Source organism: Sinohyriopsis cumingii, chromosome 13 (assembly GCF_028554795.1).
Source record: "Sinohyriopsis cumingii isolate HCF-2022 chromosome 13, ASM2855479v2, whole genome shotgun sequence".
In the NCBI taxonomy this organism is placed as follows: domain Eukaryota; kingdom Metazoa; phylum Mollusca; class Bivalvia; order Unionida; family Unionidae; genus Sinohyriopsis; species Sinohyriopsis cumingii.
This window is the reverse complement of record NC_142973.1, coordinates 1,129,216-1,150,691: the sequence shown is the minus strand read 5'-3', so window position 1 is coordinate 1,150,691 and position 21,476 is coordinate 1,129,216. Positions and strand designations below refer to the sequence as shown.

General features: G+C 34.9%; 1 protein-coding gene across 4 annotated transcripts in view; it reads right to left on the bottom strand.

Moving 5' to 3' along the window:
* The window catches only part of LOC149784837 (uncharacterized), a 140,360-nt gene extending 121,920 nt beyond the window's left edge, over positions 1-18,440 (bottom strand). For 3 of the 4 annotated variants that reach the window (XM_089978401.1, XM_089978398.1, XM_089978400.1), the window contains exons 1-5: positions 18,354-18,432; positions 13,981-14,192; positions 9,860-9,983; positions 9,061-9,171; positions 3,816-3,926 (exon numbers count right to left, since the gene is read on the bottom strand). In XM_089978401.1, the coding sequence (XP_089834527.1) occupies positions 3,816-3,926; positions 9,061-9,171; positions 9,860-9,983; positions 13,981-14,153 (519 nt within the window). In that variant the 5' untranslated portion in view covers positions 14,154-14,192; positions 18,354-18,432. Of the gene's footprint in view, positions 1-3,815; positions 3,927-9,060; positions 9,172-9,859; positions 9,984-13,980; positions 14,193-18,353 lie in introns of all 4 variants that reach the window. The other variant, XM_089978399.1, reaches the window with a different exon arrangement.
* Between the last annotated feature and the right edge of the window lie 3,036 nt (positions 18,441-21,476).

Genomic DNA, 21,476 nt, shown 5'->3' with positions numbered 1-21,476 from the left:
GAAAGTAGCAATAAGCTCAACCAGTCAGATACAAGATTAACCCATTAAAATGCATGGATCTAACTCATTATCAAACCTGTCCAAGATCTTGATAAGATAAGCTTATATTGTAAGTTTGATCAACATCTGATCAGATATACAGCTTCCACAATGATAACAATCAAATGTTGACAAATATACAGCCTCTAGAATGATAATAGGCAAACACTGACAGATATACAGCCTCTAGAATGATAACAGGCAAACAATGACAGATATACAGCCTCTAGAATGATAATAGGCAAACAATGACAGATATACAGCCTCTAGAATGATAACAGGCAAACACTGACAGATATACAGCCTCTAGAATGATAATAGGCAAATGTTGACAGATAAACAGCCTCTAAAATGAAAACAGGCAAATGTTGAGAGACATACAGCCTACAGAATGATAATAGGCAAACAATGACAGATATACAGCCTCTAGAATGATAATAGCCAAATGTTGACAGATAAACAGCCTCTAAAATGAAAACAGGCAAATGTTGAGAGACATACAGTCTACAGAATGATAATAGGCAAACACTGACAGATATACAGCCTCTAGAATGATAATAGGCAAATGTTGACAGATAAACAGCCTCTAAAATGAAAACAGGCAAATGTTGAGAGACATACAGCCTACAGAATGATAATAGGCAAATAATGAGAGATATTCAGCCTTTAGAATGACAATAGGCAAATGTTGACAGATAAACAGCCTCCAGAATGATAACAAGAAAATTGTAGACAGAAATACAGCCTCCAGAATAACAGGCAAATGTTGACAGATCGACAACATAAAATGGGCAATGCATGATGGGTACAGAGCCATACAACAAGTTCATCTGGTCATATGGCCATGTGAGCCAAAATAAAAGAGGCAAGGGAAATAATTATGCAGAGAGTGATCCAAACAAATATATGAATTAAATGGTTTAATTTTCAATAAATTAAAATAAATCTGATTTAATTTTCAATAAATTAAAATAAATCTTTCCTATGCATGATATTATAATACTAGTTAATATACGGAAGATGGATAACAGTAAGATAAATATCTTGTATCATAAACTTCATTAAAAATAATAGCAAAATCTATATCAACCAGATACCTTGCAGCCCTTGCAAAAGAGGAATGTATTTTTTCATCAGATCTATGAATCATAAAGAAATATCCATCACTAATTACCTTACTAGTTGAAAATGTCTGTTATGCCTTTACTATATCCTTAAAATATCCAAGCAGCACAGACTCGATTCAAACATAAAATTGTATGAAGTACATGTAACCCAATTCTAGTTATATAGTTACTTGCATGTTTGGTACAACAATTAATGCACGGTCTTCCTGGTGACTCTCAAAACATGACTGAGAAAATAGTACCTATGTGTTTTTTAGTGGCCACCATGCATGGGGTTGATTACAGGTGCTCAATTACAATTATGATTACAGGTTGTTTGGCAATGACGATTAAGATTATGATTAGGATTACACTTTATTTGGAATCATGATTAAAATTATAATTACAATTACAGGGGGATGATTATGAAACACAATTGCGTTGTATTTGCTTGTACAACTGAAAAACAAACAATTCTAACTCTACGTAAATGTTTATTGACAAATTATTTACATACAAATTAACATGTCAGATGAGCACAACTTAGCATTGTTTACATCACATTCACATCAACGATTTTAGTTGTTACTGTTGTTACAATGAATAAACCTTAGGTGTTTAAAGTTTGCATCCATCAGAGTACATCTGCCCGCTGTCAAAACTTTGCATGCAATAGAGAAACAGCATTCAACTGCAGCACTTGATGCTGGAATCTGTAGGAAGGAATAGGCAAGCTTGAACAATGTAGGGTTGAGACACAGTTGTCCTCTCCAATAGGCCAGTGGGACTGCATCCTCAGACAGGCATGCTGTACTGAAGTAATCCTCCAATGGGGAGCATTGCAGTAAAGACTGTGGTTTTGGATCATCTATGAATTTCAAAAACCTTGAGTGTTTTCTCTGGGGTGATGAGGCATTTTCTGTGCTTTGGGATGCAATGACAGGAAGCTGTTTTTTGATGAGGGCTCTAATTTCTTCTTTTTCTTCAGGGGTACAGTAAGCTAACTTCCATCTGAGGTCAAGGACAGCTGCTATTTTAAAGGTTTCGGTTTCATACTGGGCAAGCCTGCTGTAGACACAGTTCTTAAGCATTAGCAACGTGTAAGAGGAGTGCTTACTTGAAAGTTCTTCTGTTCCATTTGGAGTCCATGTATTACTGGCATGACAACACTTCTGTTCCATTTGGAGTCCATGTATTACTGGCATGACAACACTTCTGTTCCATTTGGAGTCCATGTATTACTGGCATGACAACACTTCTGTTCCATTTGGAGTCCATGTATTACTGGCATGATGACACTTGCCATGAACTTGTTCTGACCATGGGAAATGTTTGCGAGCAGCTTTGTAAAGTCCTGGCTTGTCTGTGAACTTTAATTACTCAAAGTGGTTGAACACAGGACATGGCATGTTTAACAATTGACTTCACAATGAACAGTGGCAAAAAGCTGCACAACAGGTCTTTTTATACTGGCCTTCTAAGCTTGTCACCTAAGCTGTATAAATCTGGCATTCTGCCAAGTAAAGTACTTGGCTTCTATATTCATCTTGTGAGATCAGCCATATACAAAGCTGAATAGATGAGATATTTATTTGAAGTCTACTTCACTGCTAACTTAAACCTGATGAAAGAGTTGCTAAATGAACATTTTTTTAAAAATTAACAAATGGTCACCTAAAATTTTGAAACAAAGTATATTTTAAGAAAAATTAGCTTGTATATTGGCCACCTAAAATACCCATTCCTTATTGTAATAGTCAACATCCATGGTCTTTTGTTGATGGAAACTTTTTTATTCTTACAATTATTAAGGATATAATTAGTGATATTTGGTTGTAATCATTTGTAGTCATGATTACACTATACGATTACACTGCCAATGAAGGACATCAATGATTACGATTATGATTACAGAACACAATGTAATCAATTACAATCAATTGTCATTAGAATCATAATCAGCCCCATGCCTGTGGGCCACATAGCTTATAATGATGCTAAGCACCTTCACATATTTTATGCATTTGCGGACATTTAGCTGTGGCACTGGTATCCACTATTAACTGCAGAATCCCTCTTGGACAAACATGTTACTGCTATACAAATCTGCAGAATTTCTAAGCAATTTTCCACCAACATGTGCATACTTTGGAGTGGACAGTTATTTTCCTTACTTTCTAATACATTCTTATTTATTCAGTTTATACACTTAAATAAAAATTCTACACTGTGTAGAGTGCATTTTTATGTGTGACTCTGTACTAATTTGCATCAATTCTCACACACCACTGCTTTCCAAGTGTGCAAATTCATAAAATTTTGCATCCTTTGTACTTATGCATCCTTGCAGTGTTTTTTTGGGCATGTCATTTTGCATTTTGGACAAACATATGTCCTTCCTTATATGGATTTCAGGTACACATGCCTCAAAATGACTGGAATACTTTCCAAAATTAATACACATCCATGCCTTGGCAGAATGATGAAAGCAATGCAGTTTTAACAATCTTAAGTTAGACAGATAACTCTTTAAATGGTTTTCCAGCGAATGAAGGCCATTAGACAATAATGCAAGCAAGCCTGCCTCTATTTTGATGCATTAATTTCAACTTTTGTTTCCTTTATATCCTGATTTTATTACTACTTTATCATGTAAATAAATTGACCTACATCTTCTGCCTGTTCACTGTTGGTTGATGAGGCACCAAAGCCAGACAAAAGGGATTTCTTGGGCTTCTTGCTGCTTTTCTTCTTCTTTGGTGGTGGTGGATCTGGGGTCCACTAAAGAAAGAGAAAGACATGCAGAAATTAAGTAAAGTTAAGTAGTTTCAAGGGAGACAGAAAGAAGAAGGAATTTCCCTAAGTTTGTTCAACCCCTTATTATCTAAATGCTTTACTTTTTAATTTTTACATTTTTAAAAATAAACTTTTAATCTAATCAGCACTACAGAGCCAGCATTTTGGTGATGTGCCATAAAGCTGCATACATACCTACCTACCTTACATACATAACTTCATACATACATACATATCTTCATACATACATATATACATACGTTACAACTTTATGGTCATCTCTCTGGTGGCCTCAGTGATTATAGTGTCCACCTTGGATGCAGGTTCAAATCCTGGCCGAGTCATAACAAAGGCTTATAAAAATGGTACCAGCAGCTGCCTCACTGGGTGCTCAGCATTAAGAGGTTAGTGTTAGGACTGGTCAGTCTGGTGTCAGGATAATGTGACTAGGTGGGATATGATGCTACATGTATGTGGCATGATGCCCCAGTGCTATACATCACTATAAACTGGCACACTACAGACATAGTAACGATATTACTGAAATTAGTGTTAGGACTTGTTGGCCTGGTGCCAGGATAATGTGACTGGATGAGACAAGATGCTACATGTCTGCAGCATGATGCCCCAGTACTAGACATCCCTATAAACTGCTGTACTGCAGACATTATAGAGATATGACTGGAAAACTGCTAAAGCTACATTAAAAATCCAAACCACACACACACACACACACACCAGCCTATGGTCTTATACTAAGCAAAATAAAAGAGTGGACCCAACAAGTTTTATAAAATTCAACAAATAATTTATTTCCCTAGAATACAAAAGTGAAAATTTAAAAAGAACTTACATTATTGTGAATTAAATCCCAAATAGTCTCTAAATTTCTATCACAAGTCCTAATGTATAAAGTTCCGACTGAATTTCAGTGGTATTCACAATAAATTCCAATATTTTGTGTGTTGATATGCTTGTAGACTCAAAATGTGGTAATGTGCCAATAAACTGGATTATGATGTATCACAATATTATAATTCTAAAATGTTCTTGTCTGAATTCACTATAATTCCAAATTAATGTTTTTGCCCAAGAATATTACTGATGAGCAATTTGTTTTTTTCCAGTGAATAATAATTTGAATAAATAATTCACCCAAATTAAATACTAAACACAATTATAAGACTGATTCTGTAAAAGATGTTCATGCAAGAATGAGTAATTTCTCAAGTAAACAACATTATATAAAAATCTAAGACAAAAATAGAACCAGGATGAGGGTCAAAAGTTCATTCTAGAACATTCTAAGTTGTCAACAAGACAAGGTCTATAGCTAAAATTATAATAAAGAACATGGCAAACATTAGGCAGAGCAGGTTTTTATGTAGGAATTCCAATGTACAAGAATCAGACCCAAATAAATATGTTTACTACCATTGATAATAATCCTAATATTTAATCTATTCTCACAGAGAAACCATAGCTATGTATTATGTTGTTCACAAAATCTATATCCCTGGTCAGGTACACTGTGAGATTGATTTTGGACAAGACTAAGTACAAAATACAAAATGTATATAATATATAATCATTAGGAAAAGCCAACAAATAATACAAATTTAAGATTATTTTTTGTTTCTTTTTTGAACGTCATTGTACTCAAAATCTGCTGGTGAAGCTATTATCATTGTGAAAGTCAAAACCTTGCAGTCAAATTTGGAGTGACAGCCAGTATTACAAGTATAGTTCATGCAGCAGCAATTATCTTGATATAGCATGCAGCTCCCTTTTCTAATTCCCATATTCATTCACATGTACAATACATAGCTAACATGCTGAGGGTAACTTATCACAACACAATATGTACAGAAATTAACATGAAAAATGTACCATTTCATAAACATATTCACTCCTATTTTCAACTACACTTGTCAGAAACAGTCCTCTAGGTGGCTAGGATATATATAGCATGGAATAAAATATATGTAGTTATGAGCTAATTATAAATATCTGGCCTATGCTGGTAATGTATGTCAGTGACCTTCTTTGTAAGAGTGTAGTACTAACAGGAATGCATTCAATTAATAAGTTTCATGATTTGAACACAAACTGCACCCAATGAAATGAACTTCAAAAACAAAATCCACTAAAGGATAAAATATAGGTTACATAGGCCAGTGTTTGCAAGAAAGGTGTTGTACTAATCAAAATGCATCATCTCACCAAATAGTGAGTTTCTAGCAACAACAGCATGCATACAGCATGCCATAAACAGATGTGGTCATGGCATTAATGCAAAAACCAAACCCAGTAATGGACTAAAATTAGGACACAATCATTTCCTTTTGTTGCTGCATGGGTGTGGTACTATGAGATGTATACCATCAACAACTGCATCATCTAGCATGAACAATGCTGTAGAATGTGTGTGTTCATGTTTCTAGGATTTTTAACAATATGAGTCATATAGTAATGTCTGCAGTGTGGCAGTTTATAGTGATGTGGAGCACTGGGGCATCATGCCGTAGACATGTGGCATCATCTCCAACCAAGTCAAGTTATCCCAACACCAGGCTGACCAATTCCAAAACTAACTTCTTAATGCTAAGTGCCAAGTGAGGGAGCTGCTAGCATCATTATGATAAGTCTCTGGTATGACTTGGTCGAGGATCGAATCTGTGACTTCCCACATCCAAAGCAAACCCTCTAACCACTTAGGCCAACAGAAAAGTCATAATGCCGGAGAAATCAACACTAAACATAAAATTAAAAACTGTAACCCAAGTCCATGAAGCATAAAATATGGGCTATAATGACCCTGCTACTGAAATGAGGGAAGTAGTGCTCATCATGATGCATTTCCTCTCCAAATTGTATTATTCTCAATAGGATAGCATGCAAAAAACTATTAGATCATGAGCTAAACACAAAACTTCACCTAAGCCAGTAAAAATTTAAAAGTAGGTCACAGTGACCTTCTTTTGTTGTAACAAAAGAACAAAAACAGAGCTGATTATTAGTAAATTCCCATACTCAGAGCATAAATTTCTTAAGAATTTGAAATTTTTTGCAGTATCACACTGCTTTCATCAGCGACTAATGTTGACCACGTGACTTATAATGGTGATATGATATGAGAAGACTGGTGTAGATGGGTTATAATTCAAGACCCTCATAGAATGGTGTAAATGGGCGATAATTCAAGCCCCTCATAGAATGGTGTAGATGGGTTATAATTCAAGACCCTCGTAGAATGGTGTAGATGGGCAATAATTCAAGCCCCTTATAGAATGGTGTAGATGGGTGCTAATTCAAGCCCCTTGTAGAATGGTGCAGATGGGTGCTAAAGGTGTAGATGGGTGCTAATTCAAGCCCTTTGTAGAATGGTGCAGATGGGTGCTAATTCAAGCCCCTCATAGAATGGTGTAGATGGGTGCTAATTCAAGTCCCTTGTAGAATGGTGTAGATGAGTGCTAATTCAAGTCCCTTGTAGAATGGTGTAGATGGGTGCTAATTCAAGTCCCTCATAGAATGGTGCAGATGGGTGCTAACCCTAACCCTATCTTGAAGGTATGTGATATACATTGATTCCATGTTGTCTGAATATTCAAGTTAGGACTTCGATGTCGCTGTTACAGATAAAAAAAATGTGCTGCCCAAACAGTGTCAATAAGGCATAGATATATTCAACAGGGAGGTCACATCTAGATCTCAGAGTATTGTCTGCTTCTAATGTCTCTGATCACAAGTGTAGCTTGATCCACTGGAATACTGGTGAAAAGTGCTAATACATCATAAGACACCAGTTTTCTAAATGGTGGTACCTCGTGGTCTCTAGTCTTTTGGACAAAGTATACACTGTTGAAGATATGGTGTTCCATTTTGTGCACTAGAGGCCCTATGATAGAAGTAAGATATTTGGCCAAAGCTTACAGTACACTGCCCGAACTAGATACTATGAGATGAAGTCTCCTCGTATCATGCGACCATTATAAGTCACGTGATCAACATTAGTCACTGATGAAAGCAGTGTGATATTGCCGAAAATTTCAATTTTTTTTTTATAGATATTTATGCACTGAGTATGGGAATTTACTAATGATTATGAATTATCAAGTGCAAGGAAGAAAACTTTTCAGTTGTAACAACAAAGATGTGTACAATTATTTAGTCAAATAATTCTAGCAAGAAAAGTGCTTGAGAAATAAACTTAAACGCAATGTTACAAGAGTCAGTGAAGCATGAAGGAAGAGTCAAAATGACTTACATTTCTGATGAGGATGTGGTACTAAAGTATATATCAATGCAGTCATGTAGGCATATTTATTAATTGTTATTCTAAAACTGAATATTAGTATAGTTTAACCAGTCTATTCAATACTAATTACTGAATGCTCCACACCTTAACTGTCAGAAACTTCCCAGATGAAAATTATTGATCACGATGGATATTTACAGTGGTGGCCAGGTACTAAACTGGGTCAATAAAAGAGGACATCAGGTCTAATCATAACAAAAAACAGGGTAGCATGACTTTGTTTCAAAATGTGCAGCTTTCACTGTGACATCACAGCATGCAACATTCAGTCCTTTTTGTACTGGATCACAACTTTTGGTGGACCTTGTCCAAAACTGTCTGCATACTTTAACATTGATCAACCATATGACATGTATATAATGAGTGACCTTGGATGCATTTGGATCTAAATAAAGTTAATAATCACCATGTGTAATCAAATAGGAACAATGACACCCATTATTGAAATAGTCTCTACTGGCTGCCTACATGCCCTGCTGTATGAACTGGTCAAGATCTATCCCCTCAACAAGTTTCATAATTACAAGTATAAAAATTAACCAAAAATGTACAATATATATTTATATGGTTGGGGCAGAATTATAACTAACCCTGCTGGTCACAAGTCAAGCAAACTATTTAAAACAACCACTATAGCTCAACTAGCAGGGCACAGAAGTTACTTTGCCTATACTAATGAGTATAATGTATTTACAAACAGTATTTTTTTTTAATCAGCTAATCTCTTTTGCCCCATGGAAGATCTTAACATTAATGCTTGTGCAAAACATGGTCAATACATGACTTCTGTGTGAACTGTACCTTGAAGGGCACCTGAATCAGAACATTCATATCTTCATGTTGCAGATACTCAGCTCTTTCCCACAGAAACCAAATATCATGGCCGATCAATCTCCATAGAAGATCAAATACCTAAAATTATATTTGCATGTATTAATTTTAAATACTGAATAATTACATTAGTACCTCACAATAAAACTCCTCAACAGATGATTACCCCTCTTATAATGTGTGTATGGTCATGGATCAGTCAAATTTTGTTGTATAATTGCTGCCTAGTACTTTGCTGAAGACTCATGAGAACCTGATTAATGAATACCATACTGTTTGCCTACATTGGCTAGTCTTAGCAAATGTATTTTCATTACAAAGGCAGTTTTTTAAATGGTTAAAAAAAATAAACAGTGAAATTAACCTATATTGAACAGCCCAAAGACAAAACAAATGTCTTTAATAGCCAGGTCTTAAAAATTAACTTTTCTAATTACAGGCTGCTTTTTTCTCTTCACATAGGCAGGCAAATATTCAACTGCAGTTTATTCATAGTGAAGACAAAATCCGATATTAAGCAAAATATGCTCAGGAAGGAAAGGTAAAAATATAAAAAGACAAATAAAATCTGAAATTCTATAGCTATATGCAATACAAATTTTAAAATCAATTTTTGATGGCTAGCACGTACATGTCCTCTGTATAGAGGAGTCTATCCAGGAAGTTCTCTTACCCTTTAAAATGCTGGGTATAATATAGAGGAGTCTATCCAGGAAGTTCCCTTACCCTTTAAAAAGGTGGGTATAAAGGAAAGCTACATATATCTTACATGATCAGCGCTTCTCATAGCAAAATGGCGACTATCCACATATACATCTTCAGGAATGATGTTGCAGCTCTTGAGTTCCTCCATGATCCATTCAACTCGAGTTTGCTTCTGCTGCTGGGAGAGACTGCAAGTATATAGTTTATTTTTAAAAATATTTATCAGGTTATGTTAAAATTTAATGTCATCATAATTAAATGTCAAAAATAGTATATACCACACTGTGGCATAATATCTAGTGACATTATCTGACAGCTTCATTGATGAATAGAAAGAGAGAGAGAAATAATAAATATGGAATATCTAACAAATACCAGGTGTTAGAAAAATCTCTAAAATTTCACTTAGTCAGGCAAGTATTTAAAAAATGAGCTCACTCCAAATACTCTTAAGCAAATCAACTATTATGGAAATACATAAGCTGATGATGCTAACAACCTAAATCTGATTGTCTGAAATGTTGTTCCCTGTTGTGTGGCCCCTTTGAACACAAATGTAAGCTATTGTTGTGGTTATTAGTATTGAAGAGTGAGAGCTAAATGCTTGTAACAGCAGCTTGATCAAAACAAAAGGATAAGAAATTTTCAATAGAAAGTATGGACTTTCAATGAACACAGCTACAATAATCTCAACAGAAGGTCCTTGTCATTACAGAGAAACTCTACTTAGCCATGAATCAGCAATACTGGATGAGTGATTGGAAAATTCACTCAATTATTAGCAATTTGGATTTGACATTTCAAGTTGACAGAGTGAATTTTAAACCCCTGAATATGAATAAGTGGTATAAATGCTCCCTCTCCTTATAAGGCCACCTCATCTGCAGCAGGAAAGTGACCTAATAAGAAGGTGGCTTTTCTAGAGAAAGATTACACAGATCTAAGTAATAACTAGGCCAAAAACATATGTGTTTCTGGTCAGCCGATTTCCGTTTCACATTGCCAAACCTAGCATTTTTCCTCCATGGTAAAAAAAAAAAATCACAAAAAATCTAATATCAAATAAATAATATGTTAAAAAAACCTCCATATCTTAATTTTAAAATCAGTGCAATAGGAAACATATTTTTTGCCTTATATATAAATTGTGAAAGGCATAACTAATATTCAAATATTTAATATTTTCATTTAAAACTCACAGAAATGTTATATAATGAATGTGATAAAATTATTATCAATATTATTTCAAATAATTATGAATAATCATCAATTATGGTTCAAAACCATCTTATCAATAAAACAGGGCACAAATATATATCAACTATTTTTATCCATCCATTTTGTTTTCCCACTGCTATAGAATGTATAACCAATGATATTCCTATGAATTTTTCTCACATCACTTTTCTTAGCAGTAATCAAAGGTATCTCCCTCTTCTGATTTATCTTAATTACTTTCACTTTTCTTTCTGCAATGAAAATGTTCTATAGTTCGCACTTAATTCAGCAACTTTTTCCTTATTAGGCAGTTTGTATTTATTAGATGAAATGTTTTGTGAGTTTATCATTCTGTCAACTGGTTTTTAGTCCACTACTTTCAAGTACATTTTGAAATCAATGAGCTAACACACCTTTGTTACTTTAGTGACCAGATGTCACATGACTTGAGCTGAACAATACTATGGTCAGTTAGCTAATTTCATCTTGATAATTATCAGTGGTAATAATAGCAATTAATTATTAAATGACAAAACCTTACATCTAAGGAACACAATAGCAAGGACAATCAAAGCATGTACAAAGTTTTATGAATTTAAGTTAGTTACTTTATGAACATTTTGGAAAAAATGTCAATGTACTTAATTTAGAAATATTTGTGAGATTTCTAACTGTAAAAAGTTTTTTTGTGTGGCCACTGCAAGGGATAAATTTACAGTGTTTGCATTAATATACTGGCTGCTGGCAATGATAGAGATTGACTGTTTTAGAGGAGTACTTTGAACACAAACTTGTCAATACCAAAGGATTCTGGCCATATCAAGTGTGTGGACACTGGTCAGGGGCCTCTTCATGAGGGGGAGGACTGCATTGTGCTAGTATCTTGTGTTCCAAGACAAAAGTTATGACATTCATAAAAATTAAATAAGAAGGTACATGTTTCTTATTTATTTAACTTCAAATTCCATAACTCATGAATCTTTTTGATTTACAGAAAAGTGATGAATTAAAGTACTTAAAAAATAATTTAAAAGAACATTCAGAAACCTAAGTGTAAGTACTGAGTTAAATATAGCACTCCCTTTGTGTAAGGTCCTGCATTATATGGAGTTAAATATAGCACTCCCTTCCTGTAAGGTCCTGCATTATATGGAGTTAAATATAGCACTCCCTTTCTAGAAGGTCCTGCATTAAATGGAGTAAATATAGCACTCCCTTGCTGTAAGGTCCTGCATTATATGGAGTTAAATATAGCACTCCCTTGCTGTAAGGTCCTGCATTATATGGAGTTAAATATATCACTCCCTTGCTATAAGGTCCTACATTATATGGAGTTAAATATAGCACTCCCTTGCTATAAGGTCCTGCATTATAAAATGGTTCCTATTATTATAAGGCTGGTATTGTCATGGATCACATTTTATTTAATGGTAGTAAAATTGTATGTCTATTGTACTTCATTAATACTGTATATACTCACTTATAACGAGGCCAACTGCAAATATGCATGGACACAGATCTACCATCACATGATGTGCCAGAATATCTGGGTCTGTGCAGTTTGTTAGGAGTAATCAGTAGACCAATAAAGATAGACCCCGATCTGCTGGCACATTATGCTATGGAGGATCAGGGTCTTTGCTGTTTTCTGCAGTTTGACTCATAAGTGAGTATATATTGTAAATGGTCTCACTATAGGACAGCATACTCATTAGCTCCCATAGATATCATTATGATGGGGTAGTACTGTATGTCAAAACATTATAATGAGGTAGTACTGTATGTCAAATCATTATAATGAGGTAGTACTGTATGTCAAATCATTATAGTGAGGTAGTACTATATGCCAAATCAATATAATGAGGTAGTATTATATGTCAAATCATTCTTGTCTGATATATTGGGGTTTATACACTTGACCAGTGAGTATTCATCACCTAAGAATCTGCTTTAGAAAAAAATCCTCATCAAACTGGCAGGAATTCAGCTATTATGATGCAAAACTTGGTAGGTGGTCATGAGAGTCACATTTAAAAAAATTACAAAGTTAAAACATGGCAATTTTTGAGAAATTAATTTACCTAATTCATACAGCACCATGCACATCTCCTTGAACTGAAAACTGTTATCTCTTATCAGGCAGTTATACACACTTGGGACCCTACAACAAAATTGTCATTTGAAACAATCAAAAAGTTCAAAACCAAGGATTTATTTGGTCACTGGAAGCCAGGCTTTGCTGCACTCACCATCTGGGGGCAAACATATTGACCAAGTAGGAATGACATTTTCTTGAATATAAAGCTGAAAATGGGAATCTGCATGGTTGTAAAATATTTGACTTCGAGATTAGGGATCATTTACTTTGAGATTCAGGCATATTTTTGTCATTTTGGGCCCATACATTGCCTACGTGACATTAAGACAACTAATATATAATGATTCACATTTACTGGATAAACAAATGTAATGATTATTTATCATTCATTAATAATTTCTGCTAACTATTGATTGTTTTCATATCTGAATGATCAAAAACAAATAATTATTTTCCTGACCAGTGTATGTCCATGACCTCAAGACCACAATTATGACCAAGCACACTTGTAATTCTTACTGATTTACAGAAAGTACACTCCACATGTTTGTGTATTACTTACTTATCATCGATAGATAAATGTATGATTGGTTTTATTTGTGATTTATAGGTGGAGTGGTGAGTGGAAAATTGGGAATGTTTAATCTTAAGGGCATTAAGAGAGTGACAGATTTCATTGAAACTGAGTGTTAAAATAAAAATATTTTAATGGTGGATTTTCCCAAAATGATAAATTTGTGAAATTTAACTAATCCAAAATTTCCTTTTAGGTTGTACCACACATTGCATAGGTCCCAGATAACTGTCATCCATCCATCTGAAATCTATATAATTCTAAACTGCATTTTTCTAATGCTAATTTTACATACTCATCCATGGTTTCCAATCTCTTAAGGTCTCTGCCAGTGAAACTCTCAGTGAGAAATTTTATATGGGTACCAGTCAGCAGATCCATCAGTACATTGTTCAGCAGCTGGTTGTATGGCATCAGCCGCAGGTTCACCCATGCTGTGAAGCCTTTGATCCTTGTTCGTAGAGACATCTGTTGCAAGGGACTTGTGTCACAATTTAGAAGTTTTCACTAAAAATAAAAATTGTATCTTGATTAAATAACATAAATTGGGTAGTTTGACCGATATTTTGTTGTTTTATGCTGTTATTGCATGTGACTTAATATTTAACAACCATTTATACAAACAAAAACAAAAATTTATCGACTGAAATATTGTTTTATTTTGTGAATAAACAAGTAATAAAAGTAAAACTTTTTATCAAAGTTTCAAATATACATACATGTAACGAACCATACATTTGTATTTCTATCTTGCAATTAAAAAGTGTAAACACAGGAAGCATGGAATAATTCTGTACACTACAAAATGATGATATCAAAATGCTTCCAATGTGGTTTGTGACTGCTCCGGTGGCCTAGTGTTAGAGCGTCCGCCTCAAATGCAGGAGGTTGTGCGTTTGATTCCTAGCTGAGTCATACCAAAGACTTGCAAAAAATAGTACAAATGGCTGCCTCGCTTGGCGCTCAGCATTACAATTGGTCAGCTTGGTGTCAGAATAATGCGACTGGGTGGGACATCATGCTACATGTCTGCGACATGATGCCCCAGTGCTAGGCATCCATATAAACTGCCGCACTGCAGACATTGTAGCAATATGACTGAAAAATTCTTAAAGCTAAGTTAAAAATCCAAATCACACACAAACACACACACACCAATGTGGTCTGTAGTGACTTGGGATAGGATCAAAATGGAAATCAATAAACAGATTATCAGAACTTACAATCAATATTATTCCAATGATCATTTCCCTCTACAGTAATCTCATATTCTTCACTACCTCTCATCTCCTATTACCATAAACTGTATCATTACCATAAACTGTACCATTTGCCCATTGTTTCCATAAGCTTTGGATCAATGAAGGATAACAATAAACTACATGTGCCATGAATTCATAAATTTCAAACAGACATCAAAGAGAGAAACAAATATCACAAAGCAATGTCTTAGGTACAACAACCAGTAATGGCAGTAGAAGTCACATGACTTGTTGAGTGGGATTAAAACAAAATTTCTGCTGCTTAAATCAGCTGCACAACATATATATATATCATGTGCAAAACAATCTGAATGTTGACTGAAAGAAATTACCTACTGAGGGACTCATTCATTTCAAACAGTTATGAGAAATGTTTGCATTCATCCAAAAATCTAGATTTTGCATTCATGATCACATGTTACAGCATACTGACCAAATGCCCACATATAGTATTTATTCATGGACTAAGGGCTAACTGAATTTACAGTTGTTTGATTACAGTCAAGATCATTTTATGGCACAAAAAAAGCTGTAATTAAATGTAAGTCTTCGTTTTCATTTTTATTAGAACATGTTTTAAATATACCAGTAATTTGAGAAACACACTGTGATTAGCAATTTGGAAGGATGAGGGACTGCAAAAACAAACAGATGCAGATAACTGGTTTATAGACGTCAGAATCAATCCCACACCTTTCCAGTTTCCTATCATGACAATTAATTTACTGTTCTATGTATTTAAGTGGAGTGCAGTATTAAAGGAAAATGTAAGACAAGAGCAAAAAGCATTTCTTTATGCTAATGTTACATAAATCAGTTTCTCCTTTTTGTTTTTTTACCTGAATAAATGTAAATATGGACATTAATAAAATCTGTCTTCAAGTTATATTTCAAGGTTTCATTCAAAGTACCTGACTCTTCTTTCATATATTCTTGAGAGTATATATTGGAGTGTGGAGTCTCAATTGATACTCCAACAATCTTGATAAAGTATGTACTGGAATGTGGAGTCTCAACTGATACTCTGACAATCTTGATATAGTATATATTGGAGTGTGGAGTCTCAACTGATACTCCAACAATCTTGATAAAGTAAAACTTGAGTGTGGAGTCTCAATTGATACTCCAAACTTTCTTGATAGAGTATATCTTGGAGTGTGGAGTTAAAACTGGTACTCAAAACTTTCTTGATAGAGTATCACTTGGAGTGTGGAGTTAAAACTGATACTCCAAAATTTCTTGATAGAGTATCACTTGGAGTGTGGAGTTAGAACTGATATTCCAAACTTTCTTGATAGAGTATCACTTGGAGTCTGGAGTTAGAACTGGTACTCCAAACTTTCTTCATAGAGTATATATTGGAGAATGGAGTTAGATCTGATACTCCAAACTTTCTTGATAGAGTATTACTTGGATTATGGAGTCAGAACTGATACTCCCAACTTTCTTTATAGAATATATCTTGGAGTGTGGATTCAGTGACTATAAGGAAGGAATGTATTGTCTGTATACAAAAATTGGTTAGCCAACAGAGTAAACTTTCACAGCTGGACTTTTAACTGCAGTGGAACTGATCAAAATCATAAGAACAGAACTGAGATAAGGAGTGCTTGAGATAAGGAGTGCTTAAGTAATATGGAAGAATAATGATGGGTGAATGAACTGATGACTGAATTATATAAAAGATGATAATGAAATAAATAAAAAAACAAGTTGAGTGGTTATATATTGGATGATCGTTGGATGATTACAGGCCAGCCTTGAGAGGTCCATGGAGTATTTTCAAGCTCAGTAGGTAAGTTGTTCTAGAATCTGCTGATTCTAGAAAAAAAAGTATTTTCGATGTTTGAGTAGGGAATACTAAACTTATGTCTTTTGGCGATGGATGAAGGAAAGAAAATCAATTCTGACAAATTTGTTTTAATGTTATTGATTATACCAAGCAAATAAATTTTGCTTCTGTCCGTACATGTCTGTACATGTATTCAATAAATAAAAGAGTTTAATTCCGCGACACAAATAAGCAAATAAAAACACTGACCTTCAAGATTTGATACATGTCTATTTGTTGTTCTTTGTTCTATATTAAAATGCATTTAATTTCCAGTTTAAATCTGATGACTGCTGGAAACGATCAATAAAGACAATATGTAGATTCCAGATAATGCAAGAAGACTTACTCTGATATCATGCTAATACAGAAAAATTATTTTCATGATATCATATACTTGCACTAATGTTGGGAACTTTAATGTATACAGGTACTCCCTGATATATATAATGGTTACATTCCTGGGACCACTAAATATTTTGGCTTTTATTTAAGTTGAGTTTTACAAAGCTACATATGTCTTTAACATTATGGTGAAGGGAATATTTAACAGAATACAATAAAAATCTTTAAGATTATGCAAAAAGTATAATAGAAATGATTTACATATGTATACAAGAGGACAAGTGAAAGTATATACTGTAGGTCCACTCAATTTGAAGATTGGAAAACTGCCTATGTGCATATTTATGGTTCATTACATATCTGCGAGTTTACGAATGTCATAGTTTACGTATCAGGGAAGTGCCTGTAAGTTGCACAAAGTGTAAATCAACTTGAAAATGCATGCTACTTCGATAGCACTCATTCTACCACAAGCACCATCCAAAAGAAAATTAAAGAAATTAATCTGTAACCACTTGTGATGGAGGGAGTAGCACTGGGATTCTCACTAAGAATGGACCACCAACATGAGCATGAAAGTACATGGCGACCTCAGATTGTTAAACAATTCCCAGTGTTCCAATGAAATGTAATCAATAGCATAAAACAAAGTTTTAAAGTCAACACCTGTCAGTTCTGAATGTCATCAGAAAACAACAACAATCCATACTTCACAATTTGACTCTTATTTGCAACCACAGGTTTGAGTTTTGCTTCTTGACAAATATGGTAATCTTGTGATGTAAGTCTTGCATAACATAATTGGATATTATCAGACGATAAACTGGTTAATCGATTATTTTTTACAGTGCTAGTGATTTTAAGAATATATCGATTCTATTTGAGAACATGGGGTATGGGCATGATTTGGAAAAAGTAATATTCACGGGTGTATTTAAAAAATTGTATAATCGTCCGCAATCCCAACAGTTTCCCGAAATCAACCGATGATGCAGAACTAGTAACTTATGGTCATGTATAATATATAAGATTACACAATAGGTGGCGTTATGCATTAAAAATACCGAAAATTGAATAAATCGATACCACAATACCCACGGAACCATGCTCAACAGATCATCCGTAAGTCGGATTTGCCATGCAATTTATAACAACATTTATAAATTTATGACTATATATTTTACTGGAAATTAATTTTGAATATTAAAGTTATTAAATATAGACAATCACCATGTCCTTCTGGGATTACCATCGCCTCAAACTATCCCAACTTAACACTGAAGTAAGTGTGCCTAGATCCTAATCCGCCATTTGTAAACAAAAGGTATCCCTATCAAGTCTCGTTCAGAGTCACGCGTGGTTTAATGAGAACTATGTACATGTTGGCTGTCTCTGTACACGCCTGACGGTATCACGATTTGCCATAGACCTCATTGCTAACGTTTGGAGAAGTTAATATACTTATATCCCGCTTCTGCATGTGTGTTACACACTGTCATAGAGAGTAATGTTAGGTTGTCGATTTGACAAAGACAGAACTAGTTACTCCAATGCACTTAAGAGAGATAACTCTGTTTGAACTATAGACAGGGGTCCAAAGAAACTACAACTCTTGTATATTACATCAATCACGGCTGTTATGTTTTGCTAATAACACAAAACATGGTTTGGTCTAACTACTGTAATGGCTAGATTACAACTGACTAAAACAGAAAATACACGCACACTAGTTTCTCAGTTAATGTTACCATAAGGCATATTGTGTTACAACTGAGTGAGAGCCTGGAACTGACCTCAGGTGACCTGTAACTGTAAGATCTTTTGTAGCAAAAGAATGTTAATACCGTATATTACCACAACTCCCCCTAAAAATAAGATTTGTGCTTTTCTTTTAAATTCACGTATTTAGTTCTCCTTTTCTTTTTAATAAATTTGTAAATATATTCAATCTTGACAAAGTTCTATTTTGCACATGAATATTTATTTCAAATAGTTTTTGGTGAGTTGTAAAAGTTCTACTAATTGTAATTAAAATTAAGTTCTAGCTCTTTGATATTCACAGTCATTCTTATACTCATGAAGGCAAATACATGGTGATATATTGGCATTGCCACTAAAATCTGTAGTCCTAATATTTTGTTCTTCAATCCAGTTGTTATCACTGCATATTAACTGATGTGATATAATAGATGTATTATTATGCCCTTGACAGTTGTAAGGTGGGCCACCCTAGGGACAATGGGAATTACCATTAAAAACACCCCTGGGCCACTCTAGGGACAATGGAAATTTAACATGGGGAAAAACGCTGGGCCACTCTAGGGGCAATGGGAATTTAACATGGGGAATAGAGTTTGGGCTTGTCTAGGGACAAAGGAAATTAACATGAGGAATAGAGTTTGGGCTTGTCTAGGGACAAGGGGAACTGAACATGGGATTTTTTTTTTAAAAAAAAAAATTTAAAAAAGGGGTAGGCAATTAAAAAGTCATTCTCTTTTCGAGAAATATGGCTGGCCCTGAAAAGGGCCTTTGGCTTTCTTCTGCTTCTTCTTCTATTTCCTCCATTTCCTCATCCATCCCCTAATCTTTCCCCAAATTCCTTTGTTCTTCCTTTTTTCTTTTTCAGGTAACCAGTCTGGGTGACCCATAGCCCTGAACTTCTCTTGTATCTTGATCCAATTGTTGTTGAGTTTGTCAAAGGCCTCTTTTATCTTTAAGTTTTCTTTCTCCTTTCGTTCTTTATTCCACTTGTCTTTGATCTTTTTCACTTCTTCCTCCATTACTTTTCTCATAAGTTGTTCCGATTTCTTAAGCTGGTCTAGGCCTTTTTTGACAAAGGACCACTCTGTCCATTCCATTACGTCTTCCAAAAAGCACCTGACTTTTATCACATTATCCATGGCTTCTTTTAAGTGACCAATCTTTACATACTCTGGATCTGTAAAGCCTCTTAGTCTTTTTACTTCTTCTTCTATCATCTCTTTCACCAGATCCATAGCTAATTTTAGGTTGGTCACTTGTCTTCTGACAAAATCTCGGGTAAGTTCATGCTTCCATTCTCGTTCAATCCTTTCCACTGCATAAGCTCCATCCAACATTCAATACCAAACGTCTTTCAACTGGTTAAACAATTCTGTTACAGCTACCATCTTCCTTTTCTTTATTCCGTAGAATGGTTCCAACGACGAACGTGGTGGGTTCTTATAGTGAAAGCGCGGACGTGATGGAAAACATCCCCCAAAACATAAAATTGATCTTACCTAGATCATGACCAAGCAACGCGCGGACGTGAAGGAAAACATCCCCTACTTTTTCATATAATAAAACCCAAACTATACTCTCCACATACGCTAAGAAACCCATAATCTACTATTCACACAAACATACCTGAGCTCTTACAAACACTAACACACAAACACATACCCTCACATTTTTTTAAAAAAGAGTTAGTGTTTATATTCACACTACTCTACCTACACACATTGGCAAATCGATGGTTATTTCTTTTCTAGAGTATTGGGTAGCCCTGAAAAGGGCTGTTTTTTTTTTTGAACTTCATGGACACCTGGTTAATGGTGGCACCTTCCAGGCCTGGCGCCACATACACATCTTGTCCCCCAGTTACTTTTTTCCTTTTGGGGGGAGAGAGCAGAGGCAGGATATGTGGCTTCAGAATCCCAATTTTCGCTCTCTGGGATTCTGAAATTTCTTCTTCTTCTTCTCTCCTTTTCCTCCTCCTCTTCTTTGTTTCTTCTCTCCTCCTCCTCTTCTTTGTATTTTCTCTCCTCCTCTTCTTTGTTTCTTCTTTCCTCCTCCTCTCTCATCCTTCCGTCTTCCACAATGGCTTCCGCGGCCAGTTCATTCAACAGGCGCCTGGCATATTCCAGATGCACATGAAGTTCCAACAGTTTCGCCAGTCTCGTGTTCATTTTTGTTGTTGATCAATCAACAAGGGTAGCTAGACTGCCCAGCGAGTTTCAATTTATAGTGAAAGCGCGGACGTGAAGGAAAACATCCCCCTAAAAACATAAAATTGATCTTACCTAGATCATGACCAAAGAAACAACGCGCGGACCTAAAAGAAACACTCACTTTTTATGCTACCCATCACTATTTTAAAATTTTTTTTCATAAATCACTTCAATAGACTATCCACATACGCAAAGCAATCCAATCTAACCCCAAATATACACCTCAAACACCAAAAAAGACATCATTTTAATCTACTATCCATACCAACGTACTTGAGCACTTACAAACACAAACACACAAACACATGCCCTCACATTTTTAAAAAAAGAGTTAGTGTTTATATTCACACTACTCTACCTACACACATTGGCAATTTTATCG